The 21,885-nt window shown below is 40.5% G+C and overlaps 1 protein-coding gene across 2 annotated transcripts in view; it reads left to right on the forward strand.

Annotated features, from left to right (window-relative positions):
* Positions 1–21,885, forward strand: part of dlg3 (discs, large homolog 3 (Drosophila)) — an 80,908-nt gene that overhangs the window by 29,527 nt on the left and 29,496 nt on the right. For both annotated transcript variants that reach the window (XM_030061712.1, XM_030061713.1), the window contains one exon: positions 21,392–21,445. In XM_030061712.1, the coding sequence (XP_029917572.1) occupies positions 21,392–21,445 (54 nt within the window). The remainder of the gene's footprint in view (positions 1–21,391; positions 21,446–21,885) is intronic.

A 21,885-nucleotide genomic window follows, 5' to 3' on the forward strand; every position in this document is an offset into this window, starting at 1 on the left:
AATCCCACCTCCTACACTTTCCTTAAAAGCCTCCACTTCGTTGGATTGTTGTTGTTTTTATTTTTTCACTGCATTTGCAGACCTTTGCGTCCACTCTTATTGTTTCAACATGGAGGTCTTCTGCAGAATGCAGTATTCACGGAAATATCCTGTGCCCCTTGCCAGTGCAGTCATGCACATCAGGTGTATTGCTTGTTATAACTCAAGTGGCCATAAATTCTGACTACATTTTTAGTACAGTGATGTGATGTATGTGTTGGTTGTTGTATGGTTTTACAGGTGCATTGGCCTGAAGCAGCAGATCCTGTGTGTAGAGGTGTGTGTTGCTGGAAGCAGTTGCTGCCATGCCCCTGTGATCCATATGGTCATTGTCAGAGGCCCTGCCAGGGCTCAGCCCCCTATCAGCTTGCCTGCTCCCCTCTTCTCTGGCTTTCACTGCCAGCCAGGGGAGAAGAGAAGAGAAGAGAGGAGAGGAGATGGCTGTTTGTTTGTTTACTTGCCTGCTTTGTTTTATTTAGGTTTTTTTTTTTTTTGCAGATCACAGTAGTGACTGGCCTAGAAATGCAACTGTGCTGTGCAAGGCAGGGTGGACTCCTGATTCAGCGATGGAAGCATCGGCTTTTTTTGTTAGGGAGCAAAAGGAAGGGGACAAGGCCTTTGATGGGGAGGTGGCGCGATGTGATGGAACTGAAATGTCACACTGCTATTGTCATTAATTAAATACTCAGTTGGTACTGTGTAATGGACAATATGTACAGAAAGGCAACAGAGCTGTACAGTACATTTCTTTTCTTTGAGCCATCTCCTGTTATCCTGTGCCCTATTCCCCCTGCCAGGCTAAGCTTGTTTTAGCAAGGATGCGCTAGCATCCTCGGCAAGCCGCACTACATCACCCACATGCTGCCATGGAATATGTGTGTATCAAAATCAATATCGGTGAACAGTCAATCCCTAAGCCTTCTGATTCCCCTCTGTTTTTGTGGGGGTGTGTAGTTGCTTTCAACAGTGCTTACGCGTTTATTCAACCGTTATATCTACTGTTATTTTTGTGATTTCAGACTGCAGGCTTTATGCTCTACTCGCTTCTGCTGCATGTATATGTGGCATAGATTGGGCTCCATGGATTTCGAATAGCACTCACGGTATGGAGTGTCATGTTTTTCATTCATTACAATATCGGCTGGTTAGTAGTTGTTGAAAATCATGTCAAACATCATGGGACATTGTCTTAGCTCCAATTAGGGACCTAGTGTCTATTTTTTAGATAAATTGTATAGAATAGTGAATGTGAAAAGGCACTTTTTTGTTTTTCCTTCTTCCATTTTCCGGAAAAATGTGTGTGGGGGGGAGGACATTTGGTGAAGCAGTGCATTTCTTACCATGTGTAGCTGCTCTGAGTGCCATCTCTGTCTAATGCATTATCCAAGCAGCCCTTCAGCCATTTGGTCTGGCCTCTTATTTTTGTTTTTTTTTTGTTTTTTTTTTGTTTTTCAGTGTTCTTCATTTCTCTCATCCACCCCCCGCCCCCTCCCCTTCTCCTCCTCCGCTCTTTCTTCTTCATACATAGTACAAATCAAAGGCTTCGTTTTTGGGTGTAGAACAGCATTCAGAGAGGATGCCGCAGCAGCAAAGAACTTCAGACCTGTGCTTCAGTGTAATTAGTGTGGCTTTTCTCTGCCATTTTATGACGACATGCACATGCAGTGCTTTACACAAATAAGGCACACTAATGCCACCTAACCCAGCTGTAGACGAGCTGAAACAGACATGATTATCTCAAACATTTTTCATGGCTAATTTTTCTGGTTCAAATATATTTATGGAGACTCTTAAGTGTGCAATGGGCAGAGACACAATCTGAGAATAGAAAGAGGTGGTAGCTAATGAAAGCTGAGCTTTATTGGCAGTAGCCAATGTGCTGAGCATAGTTAATGACAATAAAATAATGTCAATAATAACAATGACATTCAAATTATTTGCTGCTCTTTAGATATAATACATCTTACTGGTTTGACTTGTGATATTTTTCCTCCTGCTTCTCTGTCTATTAACAAATGTGTATCTCTGATTATTGCTATTAATTTGGTCTAATATTTAACAAGTGCATTGTCTTGCTGTTTGTTTTGTCTAGCTTCTAATGACAGGATTGGGTGTGTCATGATTCAGCTAGAGTTCTTTTGAATGCAAGCCTCCTTTTTTGCCTCTGCACCTTCTGTTTGCAGCCCTCAGTTGCAAGACAGTTTTTTAAGAAGCAGTCGTCCTGTTTGCGCTGATCTCGATTTCTATAATCTCTTACAATTGTTAACAGTCCTATGTTCCAAACTTTACTCAATGTACTCTCAGAATTATTGTGCTAGTTGAGTTTTAACTAGCAGTACTTAGTCTTTGCAACTGTTTAATATGTGAACAATATACCTATATATAGAGGCAGCATATGTGTGACTGTAATGGACCCCCTCCCTCCTTCTCCCTAGTGAGATGACAAGATGAGAGGGCAGCCAGCATTATCCAGACATATGGCTGTTGTATGTACACAGACCACAGCTGATCCTTTAACAGGCCCTTTGGTTTATTATCAGTCATTATTTCCTCTTAGAAGGGATGTACTGCAGCTACCCATTGAGCTTGGTGTGCCAAGGAAAAATAGACATGCATCCCAAACGCAGAGACAGAGAGAGGACAGAGTGAGGCAGAGTGAGATACAGAGAGAGCATGCCCTCACCCTGTCAGGGACATAAACAATACAAGCAATCCCAGCTTAATATCATACATTTTATTACACTGTTGATGGTACATCTCAGCTCTGCAGTGGCTTTTATGGAGTTATTATTTTCTGTTTCCCCCTGTGTGTCTGTATATTTTTGTTAATATGTCTGCACTGTTTTATAAAGACATTGAGTCTCTGAGTCTCTAACTCATCTATCTATCTATCTATCTATCTATCTATCTATCTGTCTGTCTGTCTATCTATCTGTCTGTCTATCTATCTGTCTATCTATCTATCTATCTATCTACTAACTATAAATAGATATATTGCATCTTATATTTTATAAGATAGATAAATAGATATACATAAAAACAGACACAGCAGTTCTAAACATCTTGACCTTTCCTGTTCACCTGTTCTGTGTCCAGCACAAAATACACATGCTAAACAAATTAGTCTCAGTCCCTCCTCTGCAACCCTACTTGAATGAACTCATACCCCATTTTCATTTTACTGAACTTTTGTATGACTAAGCATGGCATTTGGATTAAATGGGTAAAATGAAGACTGGCCAGATTACATGCTGGATTATGCTATGTTATCAAAGTTTGTACTTAGTTAATGGTCAGCAGGCAGCAGACCAATGTTTCAGTTGGCAGACGACAGCTTGGCACATTTCTGCTTGCTGCTGATGTATTCATCCATGCTTTGGTGTAGGGCTGCTCCCTGAAAGTTGAATCATCCATCGGAAACCCCCGAGTGGACTTGAGATTCCTAAAATCAAGCAATCATGTTTCTTATTTATTTATTCATTTAAGATAGTTATGGGGCACTGCAGTATGACAGTAACACAAGTCACTTTCTCTTAAAAATGCCCCGGGAATATACTGCAGTAGGGAATGGAAAAATATTACATTAACAGTACAATTAATTGGATTAATTTATCAGAGAATTGGGGAGGATACAAGATTTCCTGTCCTACGATGGCAATGGAACAAACAACTTGCATTCATTCTCTACAGCCTTTCCCGAATCTAAACCATAACCAATTTATGTCTAATCCAAACCTTAAACAATAAGCCAAAATGACCACTCACTATGTGACTTCGTCATCCTAGGGTGAAAAAAAGTTGAGTGCAGGAGTGCACAAATTGTCTAATCACTGTATTGAGGCACCGACCCTGAGTCAACTCTGGTGTATTTCTGTCAGTTTCATGTAATGATTCTTATGGTGTTGTCGTGACTGACAGTCACATAACTTGCACAACTGAGTTGATGTTTGATTTATAAGAAATATGAGTTTGGAGTGATTTACTTCTTGACTCAAATATCAACCCAATATGTACTATGTTATATTAGGATGCTTGACTGATAGGTTATTGGGATCCTCAGTACAAATTTGAATCCCGTCTCCCCTCTGAGATCTCTGTCATTAATGTCTTTTTATGCCTGAGGTCAACGTTATTTAATGCATGATAACATTTATTCCCCCAATTTTGGTACGTAGAAAAAAAGGAAATCAACAGCTTGAAAAATCCAGAAGTGTTGTTAAACAGAAATCTCTGAAATGAAATGACTCTGAACATTGCTTTTTGAGTGTGAACCATATTTCCTCCTCAGCAAACAAAATATCCCATCATTACAGTTTTTGTCAGATAGTTCTTATAATGCTTGCAAGCGAAAAAAGGAAACCAAAGAGGCTAAACAAATTAATTTCTTCTATTATTTCAAAAGAGAAAAAACATTCTGAGGTGACCTCTACTGACCTCTACAGAGAGTGAATAGCATTACAAACAGAATTTGATTATCTTCTCCACTGCACTGGCAGAGGAGCTTTACTTGAAGTCAAGGTTATTATGAGCATGATGAGAAAACTTTGTCAAAGTAAAAAATGTTATTCCTTCTATAGGAATTAGACTAGACTGCTATCTGCCCTCCACTTTAATAATACTATTGAACAGTTTTATTGTAAGGATATCAGTGTATCAGGCATAAAAAGACTAATTATATGCTGATGACTTTGTTTTCTATGTGCCTGAATTAGAACAGCTGATAATCTCTCGATCATTTTCTTGATTAATCAGTTTATTTTTTAGTCTGAACATGTCAGAAAATGTGGAAAATGTTGATCTCAATTTCCCACAGCCCAAGGTGATGTCCTCAAATGTCTTGTTTTGTCTCAATATTACTTTTCCTGTCATAGAGGAGTAAAGAAACCAGAAGATATTCACATTTGAGAAACTGAAATTAGAGAATTTAGAAATTTTCTTCTTAAAAAATGACTCAAAAATGATCTAAATAGTTGGCAATTAAGTTGACAGTCGGCAACTGATCGATAATTTGCATTCACTCTTGTGAATTTCCCAGTTTGGCATCAATAAAGTATACCTGTCTATCTATAATTTGATTTATTGTTGCAGCTCAAGTCTAAATCAAGTATGTCAATCCCAAGACTATTTGAGATCATAGCTGGTTTTGGGAGAATATTGGGCCTCAAAACCATCCAGTGAACAGTTACAGCAAATGAGCTTTAATCTCTCATATTTGGTGTGATAGTGTCATGTGCTGTAGGATTAGGGCTCTGTTCAAGAGCAACTTGAATCCAGTTTTGCAGAGTGCAGAGCAATATTTATTCAGGTGGCCGTCTTCCCCATTTCACTTACTCATAAAACAAATTCTGATTTTTGCTCCCATGTTTATCCCAGAATCATTTTAACCTTCATTGGTTTTAATCTTTTGTCAGGGTGGTGTATTTGTGGGTGGATATGAAGTAGATGATCCGTGGCCCCAAGTCTCTAGTCTCCAAACTTTATGCCCTGGTGCGACTGGATGAAAAAACATAGAACAGAACAGTCCCACTGTAAATGACTCACCAAGAATTTGGTCTCTGTTTAGGACTCATTTAAAACAAAAACCAGATTATCCTCCATGCATGTGGCTTTTTTAACTTTCATTAATTCATACAGATTTTGATTGTGGTTTGATAAAAGGACTCAAGTGTGTTCAAAACAATTGTGTCATTGAATTTTTGAATATATTTAATATATCTTAAGGCAGTACAGTTGCATTTTGTAAATCTGCAAATTCACAAGTCAAAAATCTTTTATTGCTTTTGCCATAGGGTGGTTGGATTGCAGTCTGGCACAGCACAATTCAAGTGGTGGTATTTCCCATGTAATGGAGTTCTGGAAGACTCTTTGAACTCTCAAACATTGTTCGGTGATTTGTAATTAAACATACACATTTGGCTTACATTTGCGTTGCAGGACACTAAAGTTTTCCATAGGCTGTTTTATTCCAAGAGTAGCCTTGTTAAGTTGTTTACAGGAATAGACCCAACTTGTTCTCATTGCCACTAGGCTCAGGCCAGTCTTTGTTATATGTTTTGCTCAAAGTAAGCATTGGCCCAATTCTGGTCTGCCATCTCTGAAACATTTTTGCACATTTCTTACAAGGACTCAAATCCAGATCGTTCGCTTTCAGTTTTTGGGGGTACCCCTTGATGGACTTGTGCTGCGGCTGAGTGAAATGCTGTAGCTTTCTCATCACTTCTTGCTTGTTGGCAAATTCCTTCAAAATGAAAATCAGCTAAGCCACTATCATATCCTTGGTGTGTGCAAGATATGGCACATCTGTTTTCTGCCCATAGTTTAACAAGGGCATTTTTGCATTCCAGACATTTCTCTTTTGTTTTTCTCAGTAAAACTAATGGGGAAAAAAGAATAAAATAATTACTATGAATAACTGCAGATTGGGGCACATCAAATGTGAAATAGCACCTCAAGTCAAGTAAAGGTCATTTATTTATACACTCATTACATACATGTCTCAAAGAATGATTACACCGAGATGTAACTAATAAATAATGAATCACAAAATAAAATGTTGTAACAAGATTGCACATAATTCAAGCACAACATAAGGAAATGAAAGGAACCACAAGACCCATATATCTTATTTTGGAGTGGCATAACAGGCCTACAGACCAGGCACCACCACTGAGTATAAACAAGGAAACAGTCCAAAAAAAAGAAAAAAAAACTTGGGAGAAACCTTAGGTGGGACCCGTTACCAGGATGGCATAGTATGAAATATGTGCAAAACAGGAACATGCACATTAACATGGATAATAACAATGAGGTAAAAAAAAAAAAAAAGAGAGACAGAGAACCTTGATGTGGAGGAAAGATCTGGTGCCAATGTCCACAGGAGCCAGGGCAGCACCCGTGTCCACTGCCAGATAGAAACAACGAATCAAACTGGTGTCTGAAAGGAAGTTATCAAGAGCAGGCAGCCACAGGCACACACAGAGCCATGCAAAGCATAACCCACACACATCATATATCATATATCACATCATCTATGGGGGCTTTCACACTGTTTGGTTTGTTTCAATTGGACCGTGGTTTCTTTTCTTGCATTCGAACTCCCAGACCAAACAAGTGAAGTGAGGTCCACCAGAAAAGTCCGGACTCGCTCAGGTCCAAGTGAACCACAGTAGGTTTTGTTTCAAGTGAGAAAGCAATCCAACCTAAACTACAGGAAGTGAACTATAACATGTTAACATATATATGCATAACAGCATATATACAGATGAATGTGGAGGCATATAGCCCATATGAAAATACCATATACACACCTAATCATCAAACACATCCCTCACTTGTCCTCTGTGTGTTTAGTAAGAGGTGTACACATTGTAGACACTCATTAGGGCCTGCCTTCTGCTCTGGTGCATTGTTCTTGTCTCAACAGGAACTCATATTCCTCATATTGAACAGCTGTTTTTACATGCTAAAAACATCAAAGCATCGTAATAAAAAACAAGATTGCGATGGCCATACATTGTTGATCCATTGTTCTGTTATTGATTGGTTGTTGCAATACACTGGAATGGAATTTTCCTAGTTAAGATTCTGTCTAATAGGTGGAGGACCTACTTAACCACATGGCATTTTTCTGGAAATTTTGGTATGATTAACAGAGTGCCATGTGAATACTAACCTGACCTATTAAAAACAGGCAACAAAATAACAACTTTGCATGGGAATTGGACGAAGGAAACGGACTGTTAGGTGTGAAAGCATCTCGTGTTGATGTTGTCAAAGCTATGGTAGGAAAAGAGACTATGTTGAACTGGGCACTTTACAATAAAAAATAAATAGGTTTTGCCCACAGAATGGGGCAAAACCTGTGTAAGGGGGATTTTTTTTTTTTTTTTTTTTTATTTATGGAACAGTACGCCAACCAGTAATTGGAAGTTACAAGGGTGTACATTAGGAATGATGGATGGTGTGAGGTAAATATGATGCGAGCACATGTAACGACCGGAGTACCTTAGAATCAGATCTGGCATGAGTCAGGAACTACTAAAGGGAGATCAGAATGAGTGTAATGTGATCAAAGTCTCTGGTTTTGGTTAATGATCTAGTTGCAGCATTTTGCCGTGAAGGCTTTTAACACTGGAAAGAAAACAGCAGGCAAGAATACAGGACGTTACAGGAAAAAAGCCTCACTGAAATGAAATCAAACACCTTATGGTGTGCTTATGCACCTTATGTCATGCACAAACTACATATATAATGTATGTTTGCATTCTAATCAAGCAAACATTGGCTTATTTTTCCAACAAATTATTTTACTGAATGCATATCTGGTCTACATTGTGCGTTTTCATACCTGCAAGGATACTAAGGAGAGGGTTAAGGCGTTTGCTGATGGAGACAGACTGCAGAGACAGCTTGTGACTTAAACTACCGTAATGCCCATGCCTTAAGTTTGTATTCATTTATATAAAATGGAAATCATCACTGGAAGAGAGAGAAAGTATGTTACTAAATATTTATTATGTCTCTTCCACTTGCTACTGTAAGCAAAGTCAGCAGGCCTGATTATGCTGTTTGCAGGTAACATACACCTCAATGGAAGTCACTGCAATAGTTTTTCCTCTGCTTTTGAAAGGCCATTGTTTTTCCTCTCTTCCTCAGCTTTAACATTTGATCTGATTCTTTCAGAAGCATTTCAAATGTTCAGTTAAGAAAAATAGAAGGAAAGAAAAAACTAAAACCTTGAAATGATCTTATTAGATATAATGTGGGACTATTCTCTGCTGACATGCTAACAGTACTTTAAAAGGTCAGCTGTTACCATTCAACACAAACAGGAAGATAGCATTGTGTCTAAAACCAAGTCCTTCTAGTTTGTGACAGGGGAGATGTTTGTAATGCTTTAAAAAGAACAAAATAGATAGTTGTGTTTCCGTATGTTTTACATAACATCTGGCAAAAAATCGTGGGATTGTATTATGAAATATAAGCTTGACTTTTAAAGTGTTGCTTCATTTCTATGATTACACAGATGTAGTGCCGCTGCCAGTGAACCTCATAAATGAGCGCTAACAGTTGAATGTCTGACCGTCCATTTATCAAAAATATAGAAGACTGAGACGTCTGGATCAAAAAATAGATTGTCTGTGGGAGAAATGAACAGGGTTTTCCTAATTCCTTCACAGTAATTTGGCATCTGGACATTTGTTTGTATATAAAAAGAGCAAATGTCTTGCACATTTTTTGTAATGTACACAGTTTGTGTAGATATAAGAAACAAATTGCTATTGGCTAGATGGTTAGCCACTCTTGATCAGCGTTGTAGTGATTCTCCCTCCATTAATACTTGTGTTCTCATCCTTGAAAAAAGATATCAGATCAGCCAAAGAAATGGACACGATTGCTTACTAATCAGGTATTTAATTTATTGTTCATTTTATTTTATGACTCCCTAGCAAGTTAGAATGAGTCTTGAATTCACCTGGCAAAGCCTTTCACAGAACGGCCAGGTAATGTGCACCACAGTTTTAGTTTTTTGTTAGCAGCATAATTATTTTGTTTGGAGAGCATCAGCAGAATTCAGTGGATCCAGTCCCATTTGAGAGAGATCCACGCAGAGTAAAAAATGTTAAACACCAGCTTAAATCACAGACTGTGACAGGGATGATTAACCTATGTGAAAACCCCATGTATTTCCCCCAGACGTCAGATCTGGAATTCCATGTTTAGGCAAAGGTTTGGAGTCAACATTACATCCGACTTCTTCTTCTGTAGTCAGTGAGAAAACAGAAATTACCAGCTGATTTTGCAGCACATATCTGTCATTTATTTCAGTGATATGACAGCATAATATAGTGTGAGAGTATGTTCTTTTTTATCATCGTCTATTTTAGCCCCCTTCGTTTGGGTTTAGATGTGTGTGTAGGTATATCACTTTTGAACTGGAATAAAATCAGCGCTGCCACACCTTTTACAAGCTGACAGCTTGTAACTGATAACAGCAAGGATGGTGTGTGATGATGCAACTGTCACTGATATTGAGGATCCTGCTCTGTGGACACTGAAATTGCACCGATTGTTGTTTGATTGAATGCAATATGTCAGAAAAATGAACTGGATATCTCGTGTCAGAAAAATGCTTGGTCCTCCATTCAGAATGTCGAGGAAAGCAGGAATATGGAGCCCTCCACACATGAGAACCACAGAGTGCCTTTTCAGTCGGACTGTGATGCAAGAGGGGAGATTAGGAGAGGAGAGGAAAGGATAGGAAGGGGAAGAAAGAACTGAGGAAATGAGAGGCGTGGAGGAACGAAGGGGGTGAGAGGAGCAAAAGCCAGTAAGGGGAAAAAAAATCTAAAGGAAAGAAGGGGAGGGAAAAGGAAAGGAGAAAAGCGCCTGTGCTCAGACACAGCCCTGTGTGTTGCCATGGTGCAGGCTCAGTCAGAGCTGCACAGTAGCTCTGCTCCTCAGCTAGCTAATTACCCACCCGACTGCAATGTTGATACGCAGGCGGCCAAGAGCTGCTGGATTTCCAAGGGCTTTTTTTTGATTGGTGCACTGACACACTACAGCAATCCAAGCATGTATTCATGTACTTTACTGTGGAAAATTGTCAGCATTCATTGTAATTTACATAGATACAAAATCAGACAAAGTGCAAATTTCTGTTGCATAGGATGTAAATATTTTTTTCTCCTGGTTCGGTTGGTAACTAGTCCTGCTAAACATGCAAGTGGTGTTCCTCAGTGTTACCCTAATGTAAAGAGCCCTTCCAACGCAGAGCTTCATTGTCAGTAGACCACTGCTGCTCACTGCTACTGGAGAGCCTGCAGATCCTGATCAGCCTGCTTATAAAACCCAATATAGGCCACTGTGGATTAATATTCACCATAAAAATTCCAATTATGTAATCAGCCAAATCCAAGCCTTGCATATGCTCATTGGAATATCTGAATGGCCGGTGATGTGTTTGGCAGGGTGCATCGTTTCTCTGAATGAGAGGAGTGATGCAGCACCGCGGCCGTGCACTTTGGACCTGAGATCTGAACTTGTCCTCAACTGAACAAAGAGCTAAAAGCGTGTCAGTAATTGCAGCATTCAGTGCCGAGTTCTTTAACCAGGTTCACATGAAAAGTTAAGGATTAATTCTTTGCTTGGTCAACACAAAGATGTGCGATGTGCCACTGGGTAAAACATACGTAACTTGTAGAGCTGTAACGGAAATCAAATGTCATTTTGCTCTGATTATAGTCATGCGCTTTCATTTAATTGTGTATGCAAACATAGACATAGTTTCCAGTTGTCAGAGCATCCCCAGAGAGGTTGGCTATAAAATATTAAATCAACATGTGTTCTCTTTTTGACACTCTGGGACACTTTGATTAAGTAATTAGCTGTTTTCATCCTGTTTACAGTACAACTACAGTACAGCACCGTAAAACCTCATTCTCGTTTTACTCTCATGACCAGTCTTTTACCAGTCTAGATCACATTACATCCAAGGCATGTGTATAAAAATGTATACTGTACGTTTGTTGAATACATCCAGAACTATCTTGTTGCTTTCATAGAGAAAAATTCTTCTTTAGTGACAGTGAATCACATGCAAAATTGTCTTAACAGAGTCACAATGCCAGTAGTATGTGAAGTTCAAAGAAATATTCTCTGTAATTTCATTGAGAGCTAATGAGTTTTTGACTTACATCATGTTATTGGTTGGATATACTGACTGTCTATTTTCTCGTTTTTGTGGAGAGTTCTTCTGTTCACCAATTTTTATATTTTCAGTTTAATCATTCATTTATTCTTTTGATATAAATAATGAAATCTATAAATATTGTTATGAATGGAATTCTTATATCCTAATATTCATATTGAATGTTCTGTAGTTGTAGCTCTGTTGTGGCATATATTTTCAGCCTCCGTCCACTCTAATGTAGTCCTCATGTTTTGACAGTGAACTGGTGAACAGTTAATGTCACAGAAACCTAGAGAAACATTGCAGCCAAAGCAGCGCTCGTGCCGTAGTGTTTTGAGAAGAGTGTTTGTGTCATCTGTCCAAGACATTAAGATGGCTGCTCTGATCTCAGCCGAGAAGCCCTCTCTGGCTGGGCAGTATGGACAAAATCCAATATCATATTTTTGACCAAATACCTTAATATTGATATTGTGAAAATATTGTAGTGGGTGAACGTTGGTTAATAAGTTTAGAATTGTCTTTAAAACTAGGAAATGACAACACATATGCCATATAGGCTGATATCCAAAATCCCAGATGATATCTACTCTCACATCACAATATCAATATAATATCAATATACTGCCCAGCCTTAGCCTGAGCACACCCTGAGGTGGGCAGAGGAGACGGGCAAATCTGGACCCTCAATGGGAGGCAAATTAATTTGGCAATCATCAAAGTGCTACAAACGTTTAATACAATGCCCTGTTTTGTTCTGTTTTTTTTTTTTTTTCCCCTACTCTTTGGCGCTAAATACATCAGCATATGGATAAACGTGCTCATGTATTCATAACTATCACATTGAAACTAGAGGCATGGCGCTCGTGTTTGCTGCCTCGCTCATTGTCCTACTTACTGTAATTCTTCATCACTTTCAACACCTACACTCATTGTGAGCCAATATGAACTCAGTCAAGGGGAGTGAATGGAGATATGTGTGTGTCTGTGTGTGTGTGTGTGTGGGTGGGTGGGTGGGCGTTCCAGCGGAGCTTATAGAACAGCATGAGACCTCAGCCATAACGGGAGCGTTCGTCCTGCTGTTTGCAGTGCTACAGGGACGTCGGACCCCCGGGGATGTGGGGGCCGTGGTCTTCTTCAGGCCTGGAGCAACATGTAACCCTGCAACAGTAAATCTCTGAGGGAGTCTTCAGTGCTCACTCTTCCTATTACTGTCATTACCACTATATCAGAATTTTGACTTGGGAATCAGAGTACCTCAAGCACTGAGGTTTCCATTTCTATTAGCCCCCCCAAAAAAATATAATAAAATGAAAGCTCAGTTGAATTGAAATAAAATAGATAATCCTTAAAATTATTTTAAATGCAAACCGGAAGACTTTAGGTTTTTCCCTGTCAAAAAACAAACAGAGGACTCTGACAAAAAGCATTTCATTTCAGGATCCTGCTTTGCAAGATAGCAGACAGATGGCAGAAGGCTGTTCATAAGTGGCAGACAAGTTGAATTTGATTGCAGCTGACCTGTGAGTAAAGGCTTGTGGTGGAAGGTAAGGAAAAGGATAGCATGAAATTCAGGGTTTCACTGAAAATGAAAGGTACTGGCTCCTTTTTTTTTGAAAATGAGCAGCTGAACTAGTCTGAGCTAATGAGCTGTTTCAAATTTAAATGAGCAGAATGGTCTTCACTGCATGCTCTTCCAAGTCCCAAAAGCAGAGGGCAGTGAAGATTAATGGACTCGGTGGATTCAAAGTTGCTTGTTTCACATGACGCATACATTTCTTCAACAAAAGGTGATAAATGAAAATTTCAGGGAATAGCAGTTTGATTACTTGTTTTTACAATGGAAAGCAAGAATATTTGATTATTTTGGTTTAGGGTGTGGGTTCTGGATTTAGAAAATACAGTATGGGCTATTTGTTAAGCCATTTATGTTCAGAGGCATCACTGAAGTGCTGGAATTAATACTGATGTGGGTTATATCTGGGTAAAATAGTATTTCCAAATAAGTTTTCTGTTTTGTTGTTTCCTGCTTAATGGTTGGGGTTCCCCATATAATAAAATAGCACAGTTTTTAGCCTAGGTCTGGTATGGGCATGAATGCCAAAGGAATGCAACAATAACCACAAGATGGGGAAAGGATTATTGTGGCAGCGTGGTTGCAATTTGAAGGATGAAGAGGCAGAGTGTTTGCCACACGCTGAGGTTCATGAGGCACAATCACAGTCCAGTGTCTTCAATTTAAAGTCCTCAGACAAGAGTGGAAATGGCAAAAATTTGTTGTCTAAAGCTGGAAGGGGCTAAAGTCAAGGCAGCTCAGAACATAATGCTCTGAGGCAATCAGGAAAAGTAAGGAGAAAACGAAAATGAGAAAAGTGAATTAAACAGAGCAGTCTGCTCACATGAAAGAGATTTACATCGTCGTGGACAGTCAGGTTTCCTTTATTCTTTTATTGGTGGGCAATTGTGTTACAGATGTATCGAGAAAGTAACAAGATGATTGATTAACTAATGGATACTGCTTAATTTAATAAAGGGGCTATTTCATAATTAAGAAGTGTGTGTGATGTTTTATGGAATTTGAGTCAGAGAAGAAGATGCCGAGCAATGTGCAATTGTGAAATGTGCTCTGAAAAAAAATTTGTTTTAACCAGTTTCTTATAAATTAAGATGCTATTCTCAACCAGTGCTGATATTATGTGCAGCACTAGTTCCTAGCTCACTCATCCTCTTAAGTCTACTTTCATTTCTTCTTCCTCTTCCCACTGCTGCCTCCTTTAGTTGCTCCCTGCTAGCCTTGGAAGCTGATAATACTGATCTTAATGAAAGTAGTTTTTCTTGAAATTGAAAGATAGGAAATAAGTGTGATTGCTGAGTGCTTTTATGATCAAATCGAGGTTGTATATGTGGTGTTGAGTGTTTAGTGGACTCAGTGGGCATCTCTGCCTCGACACAGCAACACCATACCAGTCTAGTCAAAGGTCAAAAGTCTCACCGTGTCATGTCAAAACGAGGTCACTGCCTCAGGACCAACATCAACATCCTCACAGCATCATGCACAACACGTACCCTACACACGCAAATCAAGACACAAACAAAACCAACCTGCAAAAAGAGAGATCTATTCAAATGAGTAAAACTAGAAAATTCCCTTCTGCAGTATAAGACCACAGCAACTGAATAATTTACCCTTATTGATTCAGGATGACACAATGTGATGTTCCTGAAAGCATCAAAATGGCAGCACGCATTTGTGCACCGTTGCCGGCACTCAGCACAGGCTCCAAAACACCAAAGAGGAGTAAGTGTTTCTCTCAGCTTAGCAACAAAGGATAGCAACTAGTCAGGAGCTGTGAGGTAACATGCTGCAGTGACCTCTGATGTAGAGAAAGCAGTGGGGGTGGGATTATATGAAGCATACTGATGATGCTCACACATGACAGGCCTTCCTCTCTCTCGCCAGGCCTGGATTGCGGTACCTCAGCACAGCACACATACGTCCAATCATACCGTACTTTTCATTGTTTGTGACTGAGCCTGTTGTAAATGGGAAATAATTACGTCAGTGCTTTTGTGGTTGATGTAACCTAGCTGTAGTTTTGCCACACAGTAGGGTTAGATGATGATTTTTCATCCAGATTCTGCTGATTCTCTCCCTCTTACCAACACATTATCATATTGCAGCTTCTCTGTGGGCATGCCGCTGTGGCCGGTCAATATTGTCCAAAGTCCAAACCTGATACAATTTTGAACAGGTTCATAAATGCTCAAGCTCAAGCAACAGGGCTTTGTTATGAATATGCATGATAGCTAAGGACTTTTCTTGATGTGGCTTGCGCTCCTGAAGGTCAAACTAGCCAGCTCTCATTTGGAGCTGCTCACCGTGACAGAAAGGTAAGCCAGAGCATGCTTTAGTAATATTACATAAAGATGAGGAGGGAGTGCTGCTGACAACTGTGATGGGCTATTAATTATGGTTTCATAAATGTGTGTCTGTGGTGTGTGTGGGTCGGGTGGGAAATAGTCACAATGCTCAGTCATCATACCCATCAAATCTGAAAACTTGGAATTTTAATGGCTCTGTCTTATGCGTGAACTAATTAATTTCCTTGTGGCTGCCTTGTTGAAATGAATGCCTCCGTTCAGCTGGCGTTATAAGAGGGGAGAAGGAACAGTTGACCTTTAGCGCTATGGGATTTTCTTTTATTACATCTCATTATTATGCCTTTGTCTCGGACAAATAATGCAACATTGGGGTTTTACAGCAGCTCCGTGGTAAAACACCTCTCGCTGTCATGTGTTGTCCCTCTCTGCTCCATCCATCTGTCGCTCCTCTCTCACCTTGCCTCTCTCCTTCCCTCTTCCCTCCGGCACAGGGGCCACAGCATGAATGAGATGTTGGGTGCATGGTAATTGAGTAGCTATTGATTGGACTGCAGCGTGGCATACGAGAGGCCAATGAGAGCCAGAGGATCAGAGCAGCACCACTGACTGCGTCTCTTATCCCACATTCTGCAGGAAAGCATAAACGCAATACCACTAGAGGCACACTCTTCCATGAGAAAAGGGCGAAACAAGTGCAGTTTGCAGATAGCATAAGCACGCCTTAGCACGCCTTGTGTCCCTATCTGTCATCAGCTCTAACTACAGGCACAGGAAGAGCTCCCTTCAGCATTGGCTGTATCATTTGACTGACTGGGCTCATCATCTGAGTGGGGTTGACTGTCATATTTCACTGTGATGTCACCATTGGAGACTGAGCTGCCATGTCGGTGTGCCTGGCGAGGGAGGAATTGATGTGGAAATGTTTGCTAAGGAAAAGGGGGTTATTGCCCTGTCAGCATGCTATTGCTATGCACATGCTGAACCCTTTTGTTCTTCAGCCCTGTACCCGCGGGGAGGCTGAGGAATTGAAAACGCAAGTAGTAGTGCTGATAGGTGAAGAGCAGTCAGGATTTTATGTTCCTAAGGTGTGGCATCTGTTGTCATTAACAGGAATTTAGTGGAGGGCAAACTCAGTTTAAGCGGGTTCATTTGTGCAATAGAGTTTACTTTCCCGTTTAACCTTATAGAAGTCTTTCTAAAACAATGTGTTGTTTGCATTATATTAAAAAATAGACTGACAAAGGTGTTTGCTTTGTGGTGATGATCAATTGTAGTTCATTGCATTCCCACCATGTAGGTAATATCACTGTTCAACATTTGTACACATATACCAAAATGAGGTTTAGACTTATTTGGTAAGATGCATTATAATAGTTTAAAAAAATCTAGTATTTGTTTTTTATTGTGCAATATTATAACCTTGGAAGTTAATCTGTTTGCCTGCCTAACTGTGCACCGTGTTTACGGATGTATGTGTGTTAATAAGACTAAAATATCAGGAATCATGTCTCTAGACAAAGATAATACAAATGTGTGATACTGAATCAGTATGCCCAAAAACCCCATGATGGTGTTTTTTGGACATACTGTACATGAATTGGCAGTCTCTCTGGTCACAAATGGCAGGTAAGCATCCATTTCATTCATCACGTATGGATTTGTGAAAGAGCACATGTGATGTGGACAAGCGCCGCTGAAGGCAGTGGAGCAGATCCAGCCCATGGCCAGGCATGTGCGAGAAAGAAGCCACATAAACTGCAGTGAGAGCACTGAGAGGTGAAGCAAGGGGAGGCGGCTAAGTGGGCTCGCTGGCCAATAACGTGCAGGCACCGGTTGCCATGGGAACGCATTGATTATTTAACAATTGGGATGGAGCCTGTGCCCTGCGCTTGCCAAGGTTCAGTGGGAGTCTTTGTAGCTTTACTATCCCAAGGGTCTGCAGCCAAGTTAGCGTTCTGTGGTGCAATGCCACAGGGACATGGAACACATCCTCTATGATGGTGAGAGACAAGAGACAGACATAGACAGAATCAAAAATGAATGGATAGCAAAATAAAATTATAGATTGATAAATAAGAAATTTGGAGAACGGTTAGGAACAGATGGGTGAATATGAGAAGTGAGTGAGAGATGTACAGCACTGTAGCGAGTGGGTTTTCATCACTTCTGGTGGTCAGTGGGGATTCGCTGTAATACTCTCCTGCTGGGAGAGCAGCCTGGTCTCTGTGTCTTGTGTGTGCGTTTAGCATTTGTGTGTGTGTGCATGCCTAAACATGCTTGCATTTGTATGTTTGCATGTACAGTCTGTATGTCCATACTGCCAAAGCCATTCCTGAGCCCCGCATTGCAGCCGGGCAGAAGTGAACAGCAACAGCTGGCTAGGAAAACGGCCCTCAGTAATTATTGTTTTGAATTAAAAGGAAATTATAAAGGATTCATGATAATCTTATTCAGATTTGGTTAATTCCAGCTATAGCCCTCAGTGACACCAGTGCACCACACCTGCAACCTTTCATTGTCTCACCTGCAGCCTCCTTGAATTCCCTGACATACATTCACCTGCAACACACAGATATACATTCACATCCTTTACTGAGTGGACGTTAATCTGTGAAACAGTGCATTTGTTTTGACTTCTGCAATCCCCAGCCCTGCCACCATGGAAGGAGAATTCAGATACGTCGATATAAGATGTTTTTTGGGTCTCTGCCTTTCTTAAAGCACAACGCTCTGTGCTAAGTATGTGTTTTATAAACTTACTGTAAGCAATACTCATCTTATGGCTTTTAATCAGCTCTCACTTATTACAAGCTAGTCTGTAGGTGACTAATAGGTGACTTAAACAAAATGTTGCTGGCTTGATCCTTACATCTGCACTACTCACTATCTCTGCCACAGTCAAACTGAGCAAGGAATCATTGACTCCTTTGTTGGCATTTCATTATTCTTAGCAACTCTGACCTATGAATAAATGCATAGACATGCTTAAAGATTAATTCCAGTTACCTTGCGTCAATTGCCAAATGAAGTAATCTTAATTCTCTTTTCTAATTCCCACGATGAGACAACACACACTCTACTATGGGGGTCAGATAGAAGATTACCCATGCTGAGATTATCTTCCCCTATTCTTTTTGTTTACTTGTTATGTGAGATACAGATACAGGGATTACCCAGCAATCCCAGACTAGGATAATGCTGCTGTTTTATACAACTGATAGCTTTATTGTTTTGAATCTCTATTTATAGGTTCTTAGAGCAATTACCGCAGGATATCCCATGGCACTGGTCAACTAACAATTGTTATTTATGATAAGCGCTACTGGCTTTATGCTCTAACTGTTGCAGCTGTAATGTGTGGTCTCACAGCAGTGGATTCAGTAGATTAGTCTGTGTCAGTCACTCGGGGACCACCGTAGCCTGCCCCATATGTTATCCTCAGGCTATGCTTCACCACTGACTTGCACACTGCTCGCTGTATGTGACTTGATTGTAGGTTTCAAAGTAGGTGTTCACTAGTGTGGCTGCCATGGCATCTTGTGGACTCCAAAAAAACACGATGCAGAGGCTTTTAAAATAAACCCACACTGGTGGATGGCATGTGTTGCCTCATTTTAAGATGAAGGAGACAAAAGTGAAAACCATTTATGAGAAACGTGCGCACACAAGCCCAGTAGTGAGCATCTGTTAGTCCATATGCAGATTACAACTAAGGCCTGATTGTGCTGACTGGGAAGGGGGGTGCGGGGTGGCCACAGCTGTCCAGAGTCATAGCACATCACTGCAGAGTGGAGCAGGTCAAATACACATCCTTGTTCACTGTTGATCTGTAGTGCAACCTTCATTACCAGGGAACTCACTCAATCACTCAATGAGAATCACAAAGTGGCGGAAAAATGAAATGACACCAGGGAGTTGCACAGCCTTTGTGCTGATGAATGATTTTGATCAAAGCATCAGATCTTTCAATTTTGTGTTTCAAGTTATTGAAGGCCTCACTGTCTTGTCTTGGAGTGCTGAGTGGCACACGCATTGCTGCCTCATCCAGCTGTGATTTAGCATCTCTCTGACAAGCTGTATGGACTGAAAACCCTTGAACAGTGGCATTTAAGCACCTCTCAAGCGGCATACTCCTTGATGTATGTGTGGTGTATATGTGCGTGTGTGTGTTTGTGGTATACTATAAAAAGGGTTGAAATATGAGTAAATCTCACCAATTTTTTGTTACAGCCTGATATCTTCAACTTTGTTTCGTGACTAGTGAAGGGTTGAGGATGCGGCATTACAGAGGAAAAGCTCTCAATCTGCAGTTATTCAGGGTCTGAGCCACAAAGCCACCCAACCATCCGTGCACAGACAGCTCCACAGTATTTAAGAAAGTGGCACAATATCCCAGCCTATACATCACATCACAATATAGGAAATGTGCCTATGTCTGCATATTATGCAGGGCGATGGCAGAGGTTTCAGGAAGCAGATTGGAATCAGCAAGAAACAATGCAAAAGTCACAAAGCATGGAAATTAGCAAGAGCTCTATATGAATATATTAATACAGAGTGGAAGGTTGGGTGAGGTTGGGGAGGGAGGGAAGGAAGAAATGCAGCCTGTGACTTTCTTCTCCTTGTTGGACCTCAGGAAGTGTAGGTCCCCTAGCAGCGCTGTCAGCATCCCCTCACCCACACAGCTCAATCAAATCAATAAAAAACAAACAGCCAGCGTGCGGGACGAGAGAATGGCCATCCAGCTAGTTCTAGACAAACTACTGTCTCCTCCTTCTGCTTTTCCAATTTGGCAGCCTTCTTCAGCTCCTAGAGTTTTCCCCGTCCACAGACCCACATTGAAAAAGAAACACCCACCAGGTGGCGCAGTGGCTGCAAAATTGATTGTACTGTGTAACTTCATGTTGCATTCATACAAAGGCTCTACCAGCAGTTTTAAAGGCTGATATGGATGCAAATATTTTTGAAGATCTTTGAGTTGAAGATGAGTTAGATATGAACATGTTCATGTAAGAAAAAGCCAAGCATTTGGTGTCTCAGGGTGGGAAACTACATGAAACAGCCTTTAAGTCATTCTACACTAAACCACTGAAATCACCCCAGTGTCCAACCCATTCCTACCTTTGGGAAACATTAGGCCTGTAAATTAACTATTATTTTTCTGAAGACATTATGCAAAAAATTAAATCAAAAAATACAATTTCATAGAAGATTTTACAGACTCTATTGTGGGCAGGGAGAAACCTCTTTTCTGACCAGTGAATATCCCATATTTAGAAAAAGTATATTGGTCTGATTCTAATTTATGCAGAAAAATACAATATTTATTTTCGTATGTAGTGATTCAGTAATGTTACAGCTCTCTTTGTATTCTGTCATACAAGCTAAGTAAGCTAAATGTTATTGAACCATAAAATCATGTATTCTGAATGAAGCACTACCTACTGTTATTTCTAGACTGTGTGAAATGATAGTGAAAGGATGGGGATGATGTGGAATGAACGTGTTGTCCCAACAGCTGCAACACAAGCCGTCTGCTTTATGAGGTGACCGCAGGATGTCTGGCTGCAGCGGTAATAAGCAGCGGTCTCTCTGCCCCAGTCTTCATTCTCAGTCCTCACACCTTACCATGATTTCCCCCAATCTCACCCCCGAGGAGACACACTGACTGTTCCCATGGCATCCATTCACTTGCTCTTGACTAATAGTGTGTGCGCTGCATACGTCTGCGAGCTGCCAGCCTCACACACTGAAGTAATGCGTATCTCTTCGTATTCACAGGCCAACCCTCCCCCCATCATTGTCAACGCAGACTCACTAGATGCAGGCCCTTATGTAAGTATCTGTTCTCTCTCACTCTTGCTATATATTTGTCTCACTCTCACCCCCTCTGTGGGTGTTTGTGTGTGTTTGTGTGCATGCGTGAGTGTGAGTGTGAATGGATGGGCCCCATCATGGTAGCAGCATGCTGGTTGCCATGTGGACTAACATACATTATCCTATTGACCCTGCCTGTTTGTGGATATTGAGTATACAGCAACTATGCATTTAGTGTCAATGTGTATTTGCATAGAAAAGGAGCTGACACTGAACTCTCTATCTATCCATTCTTCTGTCTCTCTGTCTGTCTCTTGGTAACAGTCCAGTTTTCTCAATGTTTAGCCTGTATGTAGCTCTGCTTCATATTATGCATTATTGTACAACAAAGTGTGATAGGATTTAGTGCAGATGAAACATGCATGCTGGGTTTTATTTCTTTATATTTTTAGAATATG

Source organism: Myripristis murdjan, chromosome 10, assembly GCF_902150065.1.
Source record: "Myripristis murdjan chromosome 10, fMyrMur1.1, whole genome shotgun sequence".
In the NCBI taxonomy this organism is placed as follows: domain Eukaryota; kingdom Metazoa; phylum Chordata; class Actinopteri; order Holocentriformes; family Holocentridae; genus Myripristis; species Myripristis murdjan.